General features: G+C 37.9%; 2 protein-coding genes across 2 annotated transcripts in view; both read right to left on the bottom strand.

Annotated features, from left to right (window-relative positions):
- The window catches only part of ssh2b (slingshot protein phosphatase 2b), a 30129-nt gene extending 25707 nt beyond the window's left edge, over positions 1-4422 (bottom strand). The window contains exons 1-2 of the mRNA XM_066645497.1: positions 4199-4422; positions 273-316 (exon numbers count right to left, since the gene is read on the bottom strand). Of these exons, the coding sequence (XP_066501594.1) occupies positions 273-316; positions 4199-4261 (107 nt within the window). The 5' untranslated portion in view covers positions 4262-4422. The remainder of the gene's footprint in view (positions 1-272; positions 317-4198) is intronic.
- A 7962-nt stretch (positions 4423-12384) lies between these two features.
- Positions 12385-14039, bottom strand: LOC136668952 (uncharacterized). Its single transcript, XM_066646723.1, has 2 exons — positions 13871-14039; positions 12385-13383 (listed from the first exon to the last, which is right to left on the bottom strand). Exon 2 carries the CDS (start codon positions 13365-13367, stop codon positions 12738-12740), a length of 630 nt encoding a protein of 209 aa, XP_066502820.1. The 5' UTR covers positions 13368-13383; positions 13871-14039; the 3' UTR covers positions 12385-12737.
- Between the last annotated feature and the right edge of the window lie 302 nt (positions 14040-14341).

The following is a 14341-nucleotide window of genomic DNA, read 5'->3' as shown; positions in this document are numbered from 1 at the left end:
GCTAGAGACACGTAACTATCAGACAAGGAGGAGCATTCACCTAATACTGTTTCAGAGTTACACACCTACTGCCTTGTAAATGGCAATGCAACATGATACAATACAATGCTTTCAGGAACTTGTGGAAGGAGAACCTGTAGGTTCCAGGTTCAAACAATAGCAATGTGGCTACTGGGAACAAACAGAGAAAACTAGACATGATCACCTACAAGCACAAAGGAAGTGCTCATAATGACTGACCTAAAGAAGACCTGTGGGAAACTTTTTCTTACCTTCTGGGCTGAGATCGCCGGTCATCCTCTCCACTGCCAGACTCCTGAAGCAGAAAATAACAATAATCAGAAAAAAGACTTTTCTGTCACTTAACAACTTGCAAATAATAATAATAATAATAATAAAAACTAGAAAACAGAAACTATATTTTACCTCATATACAATTGTACCTATTAATATTTAAACAATAAACAGTATAATAATGTATAATGCAATAATATTACAAAATAATGTAGATTTTTAATTAATAAAGAATATCTAAAAGACAAATTCAAAAGTTTTTTTCATCTCATTGTTTAGTTTTGGTCTTTAAACATATTTATATATAATTCTGAATTATGCTATAAATATTTTAGTAGCATTTTTCTCATAGCTTTTGAAACATAATTTACATCTTGGTATCAATCAATAAATCACTCTGATACTATTTAAAAAAATAATTATCAATGGCAGCCTAAGGTCTGCACAACACTTATTAAAACATAATGAGTATTATCACCAAGTAGATTGACCAGAGGAGGATGGGTCACCCCTTGTGAGCCTTGGTTCCTCCCAAGGTTTCTTCCTCAGCTGGGGGAGTTTTTCCTTGCCACTGTCGCCCCTGGCTTGCTCACTTGAGGGTTTTACATTTGTTTTTACATTTCATGTCAAATCTTTGTCTTACTGGAATTCTGTGAAGCTGCTTTGTGACAACATCAGTTGTGAAAAGCGCTATATAAATAAATTTGATTTGATTTGATTTGAGTAACTAACTTAACCAATCTAAAATTCAAATATCTTACATTACAGAGACATTTCGGTTGCATAGAAAATATAAATATATAATTTTAAAAAATGCAATCTAGAGTTTGATTCTTTGCCCAGGAAAATCAGACCACGTAAGTCACTGGTGTCATTGGGCAAGATTTCTAATACTACACTACATTTTCCTGTATGTGGAACATAATTAAAGTCATAAGCAACTCTGGATAAAATCTGCAAATTCCCTAGATTTGCATACATAAATAACAGTGTGCATCTGTGGATATAAGGGAGTGACAACTGAATCTGAAAATTATCAGTAAATAATCTGCCTAACATCATCAAGTGTAGAAATAATCAATCAAATATACATTTCTATTTTTACAAGAAACTGTTCATCTTTGTCATATGTTGCGTACTTATTAATGAATTCTCTCCAAAATACAATTTATTTCTACAATCATTACACTTGAAGTACACGTAGCAATATGCTGGTGCTTACATAACTTTATGCAAAGTCCTTCACTGTATAAATTCCCAATCATAAAAATGTGTAGTCTTGTTTTCCTGCCCAGCCCTATGGGAGTATAACCTTCAAACATGTTTTGTATTATTTTAATTCTCTTAGTATTTCATAAATTTGTAAAAGCTAAATTAATTCTGTATTACAGTGTAATAAGAATTCAAATCTATTGCTTTTTAATATTTATATAAAACATTTGTCTTTCCAGTGACACTACAGACTACCAAGAGTTACAAAGTATGATCTGAAACATGACAGGAAATGTAAGCTATCAGCTAAGGCATTGTCCCCTTAGCCAACACCCACATACAATTTTGTGACACAGATGAAGGAAGAACAAATATATAAATGAAAAAACATGTTCAGTAAAACCAATATAATACATAAACAATAGAAAAACATTTTGCACCCCAGCTACAGAAACAGCACATTGCTGGCATGTTTTTGCATGTAGCATCAAGCAAAACCATATACATGCGCATGGTGTTAAAATGCATGTTTGGCACTTTAGTTGAAGATCAGCTCACATTTCCACTCAGTAGGCTTTTATAAAACTCCTTTCCCATGGGTAAATCTTTGAAAGTTGGACTGTGCAATATTTCAAATAAAAGCTGCCAGCTTCTCACAAGACGCCTTGTTGAACTCACATGACATGTGAAGCTGGAGGGAAATACAGCGAACTAACTTAACCTAGTTTTTTTGTTTATTCCTCAGACGGAATGTTATTGCTGACTGCTAAAATAAGGCAACAGCAGTTATGGACTAATACATTTTTCCTAGTTCATTACTTTCACAAAGGGCCCATTCAGATTTTATTTTATAAATGCAAACTATATCCCAAACAAATCACACTCTGACACATGCTGCTACTAAGTTAGCCAGCTGCCTAAATGTACCAACTGCCTTTCCAAATAATATTTTGTCAAGATGAAACTATACAGACTTGGAATGATCTACTTAAAACGAATGCCACTTTATTATTTTTCATCTTGCTTCTGAGTAACAATGAACTTAACAAATTTATATATGCCACCATTGTTCAAATGCTTTGAGGGGGACTGTACATTCCTTGTATTTCCTGTCACGAAAAAGTGCTACTGGAGATTGGACCTGGCCCAGTACAGGTTACATTTACATAGCAAAAACTGTCATGATTCATTTTATACACAGTTACGCCCTGTTCATGTGCATTTAAGATGTCTGTATAAATGTCTTCTGTTTTTATTCCTTGCCCTGATTCTAACTGATATTTCGCCTTGCTACAAAGAACGCTCCAAACCAGGAATATCAGTATGGATGGACAGGGCTAAGCTATATAGACGGAACAGGCAGATATATTTAAATTAGCAGATTTTTGTGATATCCAAGAAAATATGAATTCAAAATAATCTGTCAGTGCAGCTTCTATATACAGACTGGATAGTGAATGCTATGCTTTGAAGCATTTGGAGCATTTACTTTCAACATCACTGGCTTGCCTTACATTTCATTAACCAACAATACAAAGATAATCTAAAGGAGAGTGGTATAACTGTATTAAAGCAATATGACTTAATGCAAAAGACCCAAAGGTATGGCTTACAGGATTGGACTTTCAAATCATGCAGTAGATGTTTGAAATACATTCTGAGATTCCACTTTTTAACTGCTGTTTTAAATAGAGAAGGCAGGGTTTTTAAAATGCCTAATATACTACCACTAATGCAGACTATTGTTCTAATGTTCAACCTTCAACCTGTTCTGGATGTGTTGAATCACCTTATAAAATGTGCAGAGTATATATAAACATGTTACACTATATTGCCTTTTATTTAAAAAACAAACAAACAAACAAAAACATGGACTCAAATACTGCTTCTAATTTCAATGTGAACATGAAGTGCTAAACTAGTGTGACTTGAATATACACATGGAAGCTTTAACTGTTTTTATGTACTAGCTGTGCACTACAAACTGCTTTAGTAGAAAAACAGATTATATTCATTCAGTTTTCTACAGGGTGTCCTTCAATTAAGTCTTTTCCTTTGTGGTTTATGGTGCTTTTACAAAAACAAAAGTCTAAACTTCCACAGATCATTAACCACGATTAACAGCTAAAAAAGGACAAATGATAAGATTAATGAATTCAGACTGCTGATTTACAGCCTAAAAACACACGAAGGCTTGGCCTATGGGCCTGGTCTTGTAAAAGCAAGCATTAAATGCGTAAAAACCAAGCTCATTCCGCTTCGTGACGATCACAAGACTGGCTGTTGTTTTCTATGAAGAACAGATTAAACCCCCGTTCAATACAACGACAACTGTTTTAAGGTGGAGAGGCTAGGATGCCAAAGAAACTGCCACCACTAACGTTACAGCCTTCTTCACTGCAAGTGTACTGCTGTCTAACTGACCAGGCCCGCTAGAGGAGCACAGTCTCCAACCAGAAAGGACAGAATTTATAAAAATGGATAATGGTTTACAGGTCTGACACTTTGGTTATTCTTCGTCTAAGCCGCTTCACTCGGCGGCAACAATGTAATGTTAATATCAAACCGATATCTCCGCGCATGCGTGTTGCTGAGGGCTAATGAACAGTCGGAAAAAAACAGCGGAAATGAGCCCAAAACTACCGCGGCGTTTCGGAGCTGAAAAAGCGCCGAAACCACGGACGCTACTCACCGAGACACAGGGGCTGGACGTGGCGCTCGGAGTCGGCGACCTCTGCACCGTGACCAGTGCCATTCAGGCCACGGGGCTCAGTCACCGGAGCGCAAGCAGCAGCGGACCCACGAACATGATCACGCGGAGAAACGAGCCGAGAGCAGATCAGCTCCCCGCTTCTGCTGCTGCTGCTGCTGCGGCTGCCCCGTCGCTTCCTCTCTCAGACCGCTCTGCGCATGCGCGCCACCGCCAGCTGTCAAGCCTCAGCGGCCTCAAGCCACCAACCGAGCTCCACTGCAACTACCTTCTTCGCACCTTCTCTTGTGTCAACGTTTCTCTCAGAGAGAACCCGCCGACACTGACGCTTTCTGACACGCCCACCTACATTAAATCCAGCAGTCAGTGTGTTTATTTACGCACGTATTTGACATCTAATATGCGCGTTAATCCACACGGTTTATGAAGTAGACGCTGTTACTGCAGGATTTCTCAGTCCAACCAGGCAATCTAACCCAAATACAAGGCTGTCCTATTGGAAAAGAGCCGAGTGACTGCCCCATTGTGCAATCCAATTATAATTTCTGCTTGTGGATGAACCCTATGTGCACAAATAATCGATAAGTGCATTATATATTGACATATAAGTCATAGCTTAACAAAATACAGTTTTTCCAGTAAACAAGGAACGTCCCTGGACGTTCAAAATAGGTCTAAAAGTAGTCTGCCCGTCAAGGACATATTTTAAACGTCAATGGATGTCCAAAATCCATCTTAATAAGTTAGTTAAGTGGTGACCAATCGATAACGTCAGTGGACGTCTAAAATGCGTTTTATATAAGTAATTTATTTCGGGACCAATTAATAACGTCAATGAACGTCCAAAATACGTCTAATAGTCGTCTTTTCAATGTCTGTGTTTGGACGTCTTTTCAACTTAAATTTTCAACCTTAAGAGAACGTTGATTAGACGGCAGTCATTACGTTATTTCAACGTTGAATCAACGGCTAAATGTTTACTGGGTTATCACTTCAAACCAATTGATTATTTTCAAGGACTAAACTGAGGAAGCTAACAAAACAAAATAAACTATATTGCCAAAATTATTTGCCCGTCTTCCTTCGCACGCATATGAACTTGCGTGGCCCATTCTTAATCCATATGGTTTGATATTATTATTCAAATGTCCTTGTGCAAAAACTTTGTTTTGAGCAGTTCTGTGGCAGTTTTTAGTGTCCTTCATGGATCTGAATATGTGAAGGTGGAATATATGCTGTTTTAAAAATGGGTGCTTAATGTAAACTATATAAATTGTAAGTTGCACTTTAAACTGTATCTGCTGTTTCCTTGAATGCATCCAGCAGGCTAGTAAACAGCCAGCAGTGTTGACAGGAAATTGGTTTCTTGAGGAGCATCAACTTCTGTTCTCTGAAGCTACAACAGCTTGGACACACTTTTAAAGCCACCATTATATACATCAATGTGAATATAAAAAATCCAGATGTTAAATCAATCAATCACTTAACATCTATTTAAACTTGAATCAACTAAGGACATACTAAAATCCACTAAAACGCCTGCAGGTTAGAGAGTAAGAATCTGAAATGGGAGATAAATCTTACGGTTCAATAATTTTCCCTCAATGGTGCATTGCCTCAAAAAGCACGTTGCCATGAAAGCAGTTCATGAACAGCTTTTGGGATCTGATGGTTGATCTATTCCCCAGATGGAGCCTGATAATCCCCATTATTTACAGCAAGCATTAATGTAATATACACTCCGAAAAAAAAACCCAAAAAAAACATGCATTTATGCTCAGTCTTAAGAGAACAGTCAACATGTCCTCTGCAGGATTTATGTATTAGATTCTGCCATCAGTGCACTATTTATCTTTATTTTCAATATATTATTAGTGCACACACAAAATCAAATTCAGAAAATAAACATTTTGTTATTGAGCAGTAAAATAAACTACTCTGTAGGGAATCTGTTTATAAATAAATCACAATGTTTACACACAATTGTATGTTTGTTATATGTATTTTTCTTTGTAGCTGAGCATTTATAAAAATGGAAGCATTATTTTTCTCTGAATGATTATAAAGGGCAGAGCAAAGACAATACAGATTAACAAACTAGCAGTCAGCCATTCCGTTTCTCCTTTTCTTCAAAATAAAATCTGACTCTTTTCTCTTTGATGTCTCTATGCCCCTGACAGCAGGAATGGAGACTAGTCTCTCTCTGAACACTGCCCCATCTGTCCTCTTACCCTGACCAGTGTTCAACACTCTCTCTCTCTCTCTCTCTCTCTCTCTCTCTCTCTCTCTCTCTCTCTCTCTGAGCGGGATTAGCAGAGAGAGTAGGGGAGATAAGATTAGGATTACGGCAGGGATAATAGCATTGGGATTAAACACTGAATCAACAGGAAGAAAGCAATTCGATTTTTTTTCTGCAAAATCTGAACATGTGGGTCAGGGAAATGAAAATGCATATAGAGGGCACAACCCCAAGTATATACCACCGTAATACATCCCCATCAAATTCCTCTTAAAACAAATGACACATTTGACCAGATGCCATAACACAGAGCCTTTTAATTGGACTAATGAGAATGATTTAGCCAAACAGCTGAATATAACAAGCTTTCTTACCATATGGCAGCATCTTCCATCAGCAGACACTACAACATAAACAACCGAAGATCTGTCTTAACCGTAAACGTACATATGAAGAGACCTGTAATATTTCCATAAATCATGCTTTTCCATGTGTGCTGGGATATTTTGAAACACATGCTATAATTCTTATGTTTAAAGAGACTCTGTTTGGCAAAATTAAATTTTGTGATATAAAAAAATGATGTTGCATGTAATTATGGGTAATTCTATGGAGAGGAATTAGTGCCAAACTGAAAACCGATCACTGCAATAGGACAATGTGAAATTGCTTTTCCAAACTAACATGGTGCCAAAATTAAAAGCAAAAACATTGATTAACATTTTGCTTTGGCGCGTTCACAGCGCCACACAGTGGAATAGAGTTGAGCTGATTGGTTTGTGTTCAATTCTGACACGAATTTAGCATTTCATACTTTAAATAGGAATCACGTATTTTTCCAGGTAAGAGACAGAGCGGCACGTTTACGGCACGTTTTCTACACGTCTGTGTTTGAAAGCAACCCAACGTATTGCGTTACAATATAAGACGTTTATTTTTGAAGTGCCTCAAGATGTAAAGCAACACAGCTGTGTACTGATTACACTTTGAGGTGACTATTAAATTTTGACACTATTCAGAATATAATTTTAAAATGCAAATCTTCGTATTGTTTTTCGGGAGAGAGGTCAAGCAACGTGAAAACAATATAATAACGGGTTTGCTTTTACACTGTCTTATTGCAGTGATTGGTTTTCAATTTGACCCTAATTCCTCTCCATACAATTCTACAGCAACTGTAAAATAACTAAACACAAAAAGGTTTTGATCATGAAAATATTTAGATTAATTCTTTAAATTAGTTTCTACATTAAATAACGAATTTCTACATTTATTTATTCCTGTATTTACACATTTCTACATTTATTGATGTTATTGTTTTATTTTCTAAATATATTTATTTCCACATTTCTACATTATTAAAAATTTTTTTTTTATGTATTTCCACATTGCTTCGTCTATTTATTTCAATTTCTGTGTCTGTACATTAGGTGGGTTATCCTAACCCAGAAACCAGGGTCAGTTATAGGGAATTTGGTGACACCTAGCGACTAATAATGGCAAGTGTCAACTATCCTGAATTTTGCGTTAGTTCTACCGTAAGCAATTATTCATTCATTCATTCATTCATTATCTTATCCAGTTCAGGGTCGCAGTGGGTCCAGAGCCTACCCGGAATCATTGGGCGCAAGGCAGGAATACACCCTGGAGGGGGCGCCAGTCCTTCACAGGGCAACACAGACACACACACACACTCACATTCACACCTATGGACACTTTTGAGTCGCCAATCCACCACCTAACGTGTGTTTTTGGACTGTGGGAGGAAACCGGAGCACCTGGAGGACACCCACGCAGACACAGGGAGAACACACCAACTGCTCACAGACAGTCACCCGGAGCGGGAATTGAACCCACAACCTCCAGGTCCCTGGAGCTGTGTGACTGCGACACTACCTGCTGTGCCACATCAACTCATCTCAGGCCCAATTCTAATTTTTACACCTACCCCTCATTTTCTAGGGTAACTTTGCACCTTGAAACTGAGTCATGTGTTAATTAAAATCTTTACCTACCCAAATGGACAATCCTTCAAGAGCCTGATGAATCATAGGCAGCTGTGCCATTAAATAGTAATATGTCTGCAGTCATATCAGAATTATACAGTGCAGCATTCTCACTGCTGGACTTTAGCATATAATCACCCACTCCTAACTTTGTGATATGAAGTTGATTTCACCTTCCTATTTAGTAGCATTTTGTCAGAACTTCCAGTTCCAGAAAATGGGTTTCCTTAAATCAATTTATCATCAATTTATATCATTCAAAATAGGGAAATGGACCGTTCTCCATTTTTTATTTTGCAGGATTAGAAATGGAAAAACAATTAACAAAAAGTACACAGACCTTACACAGTACACATGAAATTAAGTAGCTACCAACTGAGACATCAGCATACTACTAGTGAAGTTTTATGCTTTTTATGGAGTGACATCATACATTGTAATTTTAATAATACACAAGATAAGATGTAAAATATCCTATGCCAGTCCATTAGAGCTTCACATAGTGCCCATCATACTCTCTTCCTCCCTGCAGCCACAAAATTCCTGTTGAATCTTACAGCTCAACACTACGGTTGCTGTGGTCGTTTATGATCCAATCAGCAATCGGCTATCCTTAACAACTATGGTTACTCATTGAGCCCAGCCCATGAGTATCCAAACCAGTCACTGTGTCACTAGCTCTTCACAGGGGTCATCAGGCAGGCACCTACTCTCGCTGGTGTTTCCCCAAATAAGCCCACAACACCTCCAGAAGGCTCAACAGTGAAGTCTGGTGTCCCAGACCCACCCCCTCCAAGCTAGTTTTACAGTCCTACCTTACCCTTAAGTATCAACAACTGTAAATCCACACTGGCCTCCCTGGTGACTAAGGCTATACCTAGCCTCACTGGCACTGTAATGCATCCTCAAATGGAACCATTAACTCTATGAAATAAACTATCAGTTTACTTTCAGAGTAGAGCACCATGTCTGGCCTCAGTGTAGTTAACACAATGCACTCTGGGACCTGCAGCTTTTTTCCTATGTCCACCAGCAATTTCCAATCTTGTGCTTCAACCCATCTACCAATATTTGTATTGCGCACTTTCTTGAAAACAACCCACCTCACGCACAAAGCTAACTATTTTATTATGACAGCTACTCATCAATGCATTAACCTCTAGTAGTTTGCTGTCCAACAAACATGCTAAAACCCTTAACACCTGATTATGCCTCCATGTATAATGACACTGTGACAAACTAACTTTACAAGCTGATAGAATATGCTTTAGCATGCTGGAAGGACGTCATAAATTGCTCCCAGCAAAAACTGGCCTCCATCACCCACAACTTTAGCCAGGAAATCTTCTGCTTCTCTAGATACTGCCATCAAAGACTGGTCTTGTTTTGCCTGTGATGCTGCTGTTGCACACCGTGCCGCCTCCTGCTTATGAATAATACTAGTCATTATTTGCCTTCTCTCTGGTGACGTGGCCTTACTAAAAGCTTTCCACAAATCACCTGAAACAAGGCCTGCTCTACTGAACTTGGCCAGTCACATCCTTTAGTTCTAATTAGCTCCTGGCTACCTGCACGGCCACTTTCGGATTCCACTTCCTTCCTGCTTTTGTGACTGGTGCTGCTGCTTTTACCACTGCATCTATCGATCCTGACAAAACTGCTTAAACACTGCAGCACCCCTAGCCAATTCCTTATGGCCTTGTTAATAACCCTTTCCATCCTCTCTGTGTTTGAAACATCATAAACTGTCAATGACCACCTAATACGTGATAGTAAGCCAAACTGCAGGAACCACACTTTCAACTTCCCTGGCAAACACGATCTATCAATGCTATTACCAGCGCTAAACAATACAGAGCAAATTGTGGGACTAAAACCTAAATTCTTCACTGGTCTCTCCAGTACTGTAGGGGTAATTTCTCCTTCCATCAAAAAAATTTCTTGCACAAGTTTTCCTTTGACAATCGACAGACTTTTAGACTTGCTTGTTTTAACTCTCACTCCAGCCAACCTTAGATTATCATTTAACTTCTCCAGCAACCGCCATGTGCAAGGCACAGTAGTCGTTAGCATTGTCATGTTTTCCATGTAAGGCATTGTTATGTTTCACGTTAGCATTGTCATGTTTTCCCTAATTATGGGGAGCCGAGTACTGTCATGCAAACTTTCCCTGCCTACAACCCACTTAGAGGCCCTAAATACTACCTCCATTGCCATTGTAAATGCTAATGGTGAAATCGTACATCCAGCCATTATACCTATTTCTAATCGCTGCCATGATGTAACAAATTCCCCTGTACTAAAGCAAAACTGAATATCCTTAAAGTATGCTTTAGCCAGCCTACTAACCTTATCTGGCACTTGGAAGAATTCTAAAGCTTTCCACATAAGTTTATGTGGCACTGAGCCAAATGCATTAGTTAAATCTAGCAATACATGCAAATCCCTACCCTTTTTCTTAGCTGTCTGAATCTGATGCCAGATGAATCTGATGCTGCTGTGTTGAAATGACATTAAACTACAATAACACAATGATTAGTATATTTTTAAAGGAGGAAATACTGAACTTTGTGGGTTCCTGAGCTCGCTCAGGCTGCCATATTGCCTATGATTCAAAAAGAATTCTGGGATATGTCTCATAACACCATTTGAAATCTGCAAAATCTCCATTTTAATGGCATTATCTCCTTCCAATAAAAATCAATACACAACATTTGGAAAATTGGAGCTGCAGGGGTAAGCAATAGGACCCGGGGTAAAATGGGACTGAGAATCACAGTAAAACAGTGACTTTGATCACTAGCCAGCAGCCATGTGAACTGTGACTGGAGAAAGTACAAATTCTGGGATTTTATTCTTACGGCTGTTGGCAGGTGTAGTCATATGTTTAGACTTAGATGAGTTATTGCGTGTTTTTTCATTGTTTTGAAATGCACAGACTGACACATTCTATTCTGTGAATGTCTCTTGGCAATACTTGCCACTAGGTGTCACCCAATATATAACAAATTGCTTTCAAATCAGTACTGTTCTATGTGATTATCAGAAGTTGGCTGTTAATAAAAAAATCTAAATGTTTTACTTGTCATTTCTCTACTGAAATGGAAACAGAAATATTTAGCATTAAAAGATTCATGATAATGACAATGAAATAGCAATATTAGCCATTGTGTTCTCCTTATGTCTTACATTTGATTTAGTTTCTAATTCTGTTTTTTTTTTTTTTTGCTACACTCGGCATGCGTCTCTGTCATGTGTTTTTAGTGGTCTTAAGAATGTGTTCCCAACTTTAGTTTGTTGGCTATTGTCTGTGTTAGGTTCAATGTGTTTTTGTCCTTGTTTCTAATGTCCCGTTTAAAATTTATGTTTATCTTACCACATTTCTGTTTTGTTTTCCACCATCCTATTTTTCACATAAAACCACATCTGCACCTGTATGCACCCCTCTGTGTTCTTTGACCTCAATCTCCGCCTGACAGCTTCACATATCTCAGAAGAATCTTGAGCTGCCTTCACCCTCTCAGCTCAGTGGCATTGTGTAATTGGAGGAAAGTGAGCTATTGGGTGGAAATTCCAGTGACTTAAACTGGGAGGGAAATAGGGCAAAACAAAAAACAGAACCATTTCCCTCATGCCTTATATATGTTTAGTGTTACAATGGTTCTCCAGTTTTTGCAGCATAAACTAGTAGAAATTCACCAAGACCCGCACTCAAACATGCAACATGAATATGAAATGACTGATAATTTTACGTCACGATCCACAGCTTTACATTTACAAATAACACTTTGTAGGATTCCCAGACATTGGTGTGTGTCTGGTTGAGGGCACTATTGCTGGGATGTCCATAAAAAAAAAAATAATAATGATTTATTATAATAATCATTATAACCAATAGTAAATATTGATTTTATTGTGTTTTATTCAGTAGGATGTTGCAGTTTTGTATTAATTTCATTGTTTCAAATAAATTCCAGTGGAGGTTGGAAGCAAATGCCGTGTATGTTTGTGTTGGAGTGAGGGGCTCAATAATCTACAAATTCTAGACTAAAACAAGAAAACTTGGGAAACACTTTTAGAGAATGTACATTTCATAATATGCAAAAAAAGAAAGATACAAACATAAAATGTCTGAAGATGTTGATATTTTATAATGTACATATTTGTTAGTTGTTTTTCTTTTCTTATTTGTTTATTTAATTTTAGGCACAAGCAAAATCAAGTTGGTCATTTTATTTTATCTTATTCAATTTCTTTACGTAATCAGAAATCAGGCTTACTGACATACATGTTTATCCATGAAAGCACAAATGGCTGTCTTACAGGTCCAGCACTTCTGAACAGTATGTTTTTCCAGTGTTTTTATCCCACAGCCTGTACATTGACTTCCCAGTTGCTTGCTCTGGCTCTGGCCTGTTCCACCTCCTTGTTGCTTTATAAGGTTCTCTAAATGAGTCTTTGTGGCAGGGTCTGAGCAATATGCTATGCCAACTACAGTGAGACGTTTGGGGTCCCAGACGCAGTCTTCCTCAAAGCCCCCCATTGTGGAGGGCAGCCAGGCTGTATCATATCCATGCTGATGCCATGTGTTACACATGTTTATGCTTTGGGCATCGATCTTCTTCACCTTGCCCACTCTTACCCTCAGCTTGAGCACCACCCTATTGCTGTCCAGACATCCACCGGGGTAACCCATGGCCTTGTTAATGTCCCTACTGCAGTACACTCCAGGTCCAAGGGTTCCATTTACAGAGGGCCTGAATCCTGATGATATGATATTTTGGGCACTGCTCTTAAGGGTCCCGTGGAACATTGTGTATCCATGATTTTTTTTAGGTGCTTGGCCTGGCTTTAGTTGCTTTGCTTTTTCACAGCAGGCCTCCCAGCCACTAAATTTGATTGGCATGTTTCCTCTTTTGTTTCTGAATATGAAAAATACAGGATTAGTAAAGTTTAAACTATGTAAAAGTGTTCTGTACAATGTAGATCTTATGGTAATGTGAAGGTATTACCAAATCTATATCTCTAATGACCACACTTTAGTTCCTAATTGCCATGTACACTGGTTTACACTCAAATGCCATTCACAAAATCTGATACAACCGGTCTCTACTACATATAAAACCAGGTCCTCCAGGTACATTCAACTGAAAATTACTGAGACAAATTCTACTTTTTTGCTTCATATCAGTCCAGTCACAAAACACACTTCAGCAAACATTAACATTACCGTCCTATCTTACTCTTAAGTATCATACATGTTATTACTGATATATCTGCTTTTCTACTTTTGAATTAGTAACAATTCTTTATTTTTTACCTATGTACGTCTAATTATATAAATAAGCCAAGCTGTCATAGTAAATAAGAATAAGTTTAACTTATGACAGTGTAAGAGAAAAAAATTACCGTAGTGTTTTGTCCAAATAAGTTTCTCTTTCGTTTCTTCAGTTGACTTCCTGCAGGTGTGGCATGAACTCTAAAATGGGAGTTCCTTAAAGGCACTCATGCTTTCATTTTACAACTGTCTTGAGACTGTTCCAAAATACAAGCCATAAGAAAGATACATTATATGTCTTAGATCAGTGGTTCTCAAACAGTGGTACGTGAAGCAGCAAGCGGTGGTACGCCACATGACCAAAATACTACTTAGTCAATAATTAATTAATAACTAAAATCTGAAACTGAAAGGAGTTAATGTGTAAACTAAGTAATGTTTCACGCTCTTCATAATTAAGCATTGTTTGTGTAAATGACGTAAAAACAAATACAAAAAACAAAAAACAACATGGCAACAAAGAAACAGTATTTCCGCATGTCTGTAAGAGAAGGGCAGGGGGCAGCATTCCTCCGCTTCTTTTTTTTCCAAGGAGGGAACGC

This window comes from Hoplias malabaricus, chromosome 15 (genome assembly GCF_029633855.1).
Source record: "Hoplias malabaricus isolate fHopMal1 chromosome 15, fHopMal1.hap1, whole genome shotgun sequence".
NCBI lineage: Eukaryota > Metazoa > Chordata > Actinopteri > Characiformes > Erythrinidae > Hoplias > Hoplias malabaricus.
This window is presented reverse-complemented; position numbering and strand designations above follow the sequence as displayed.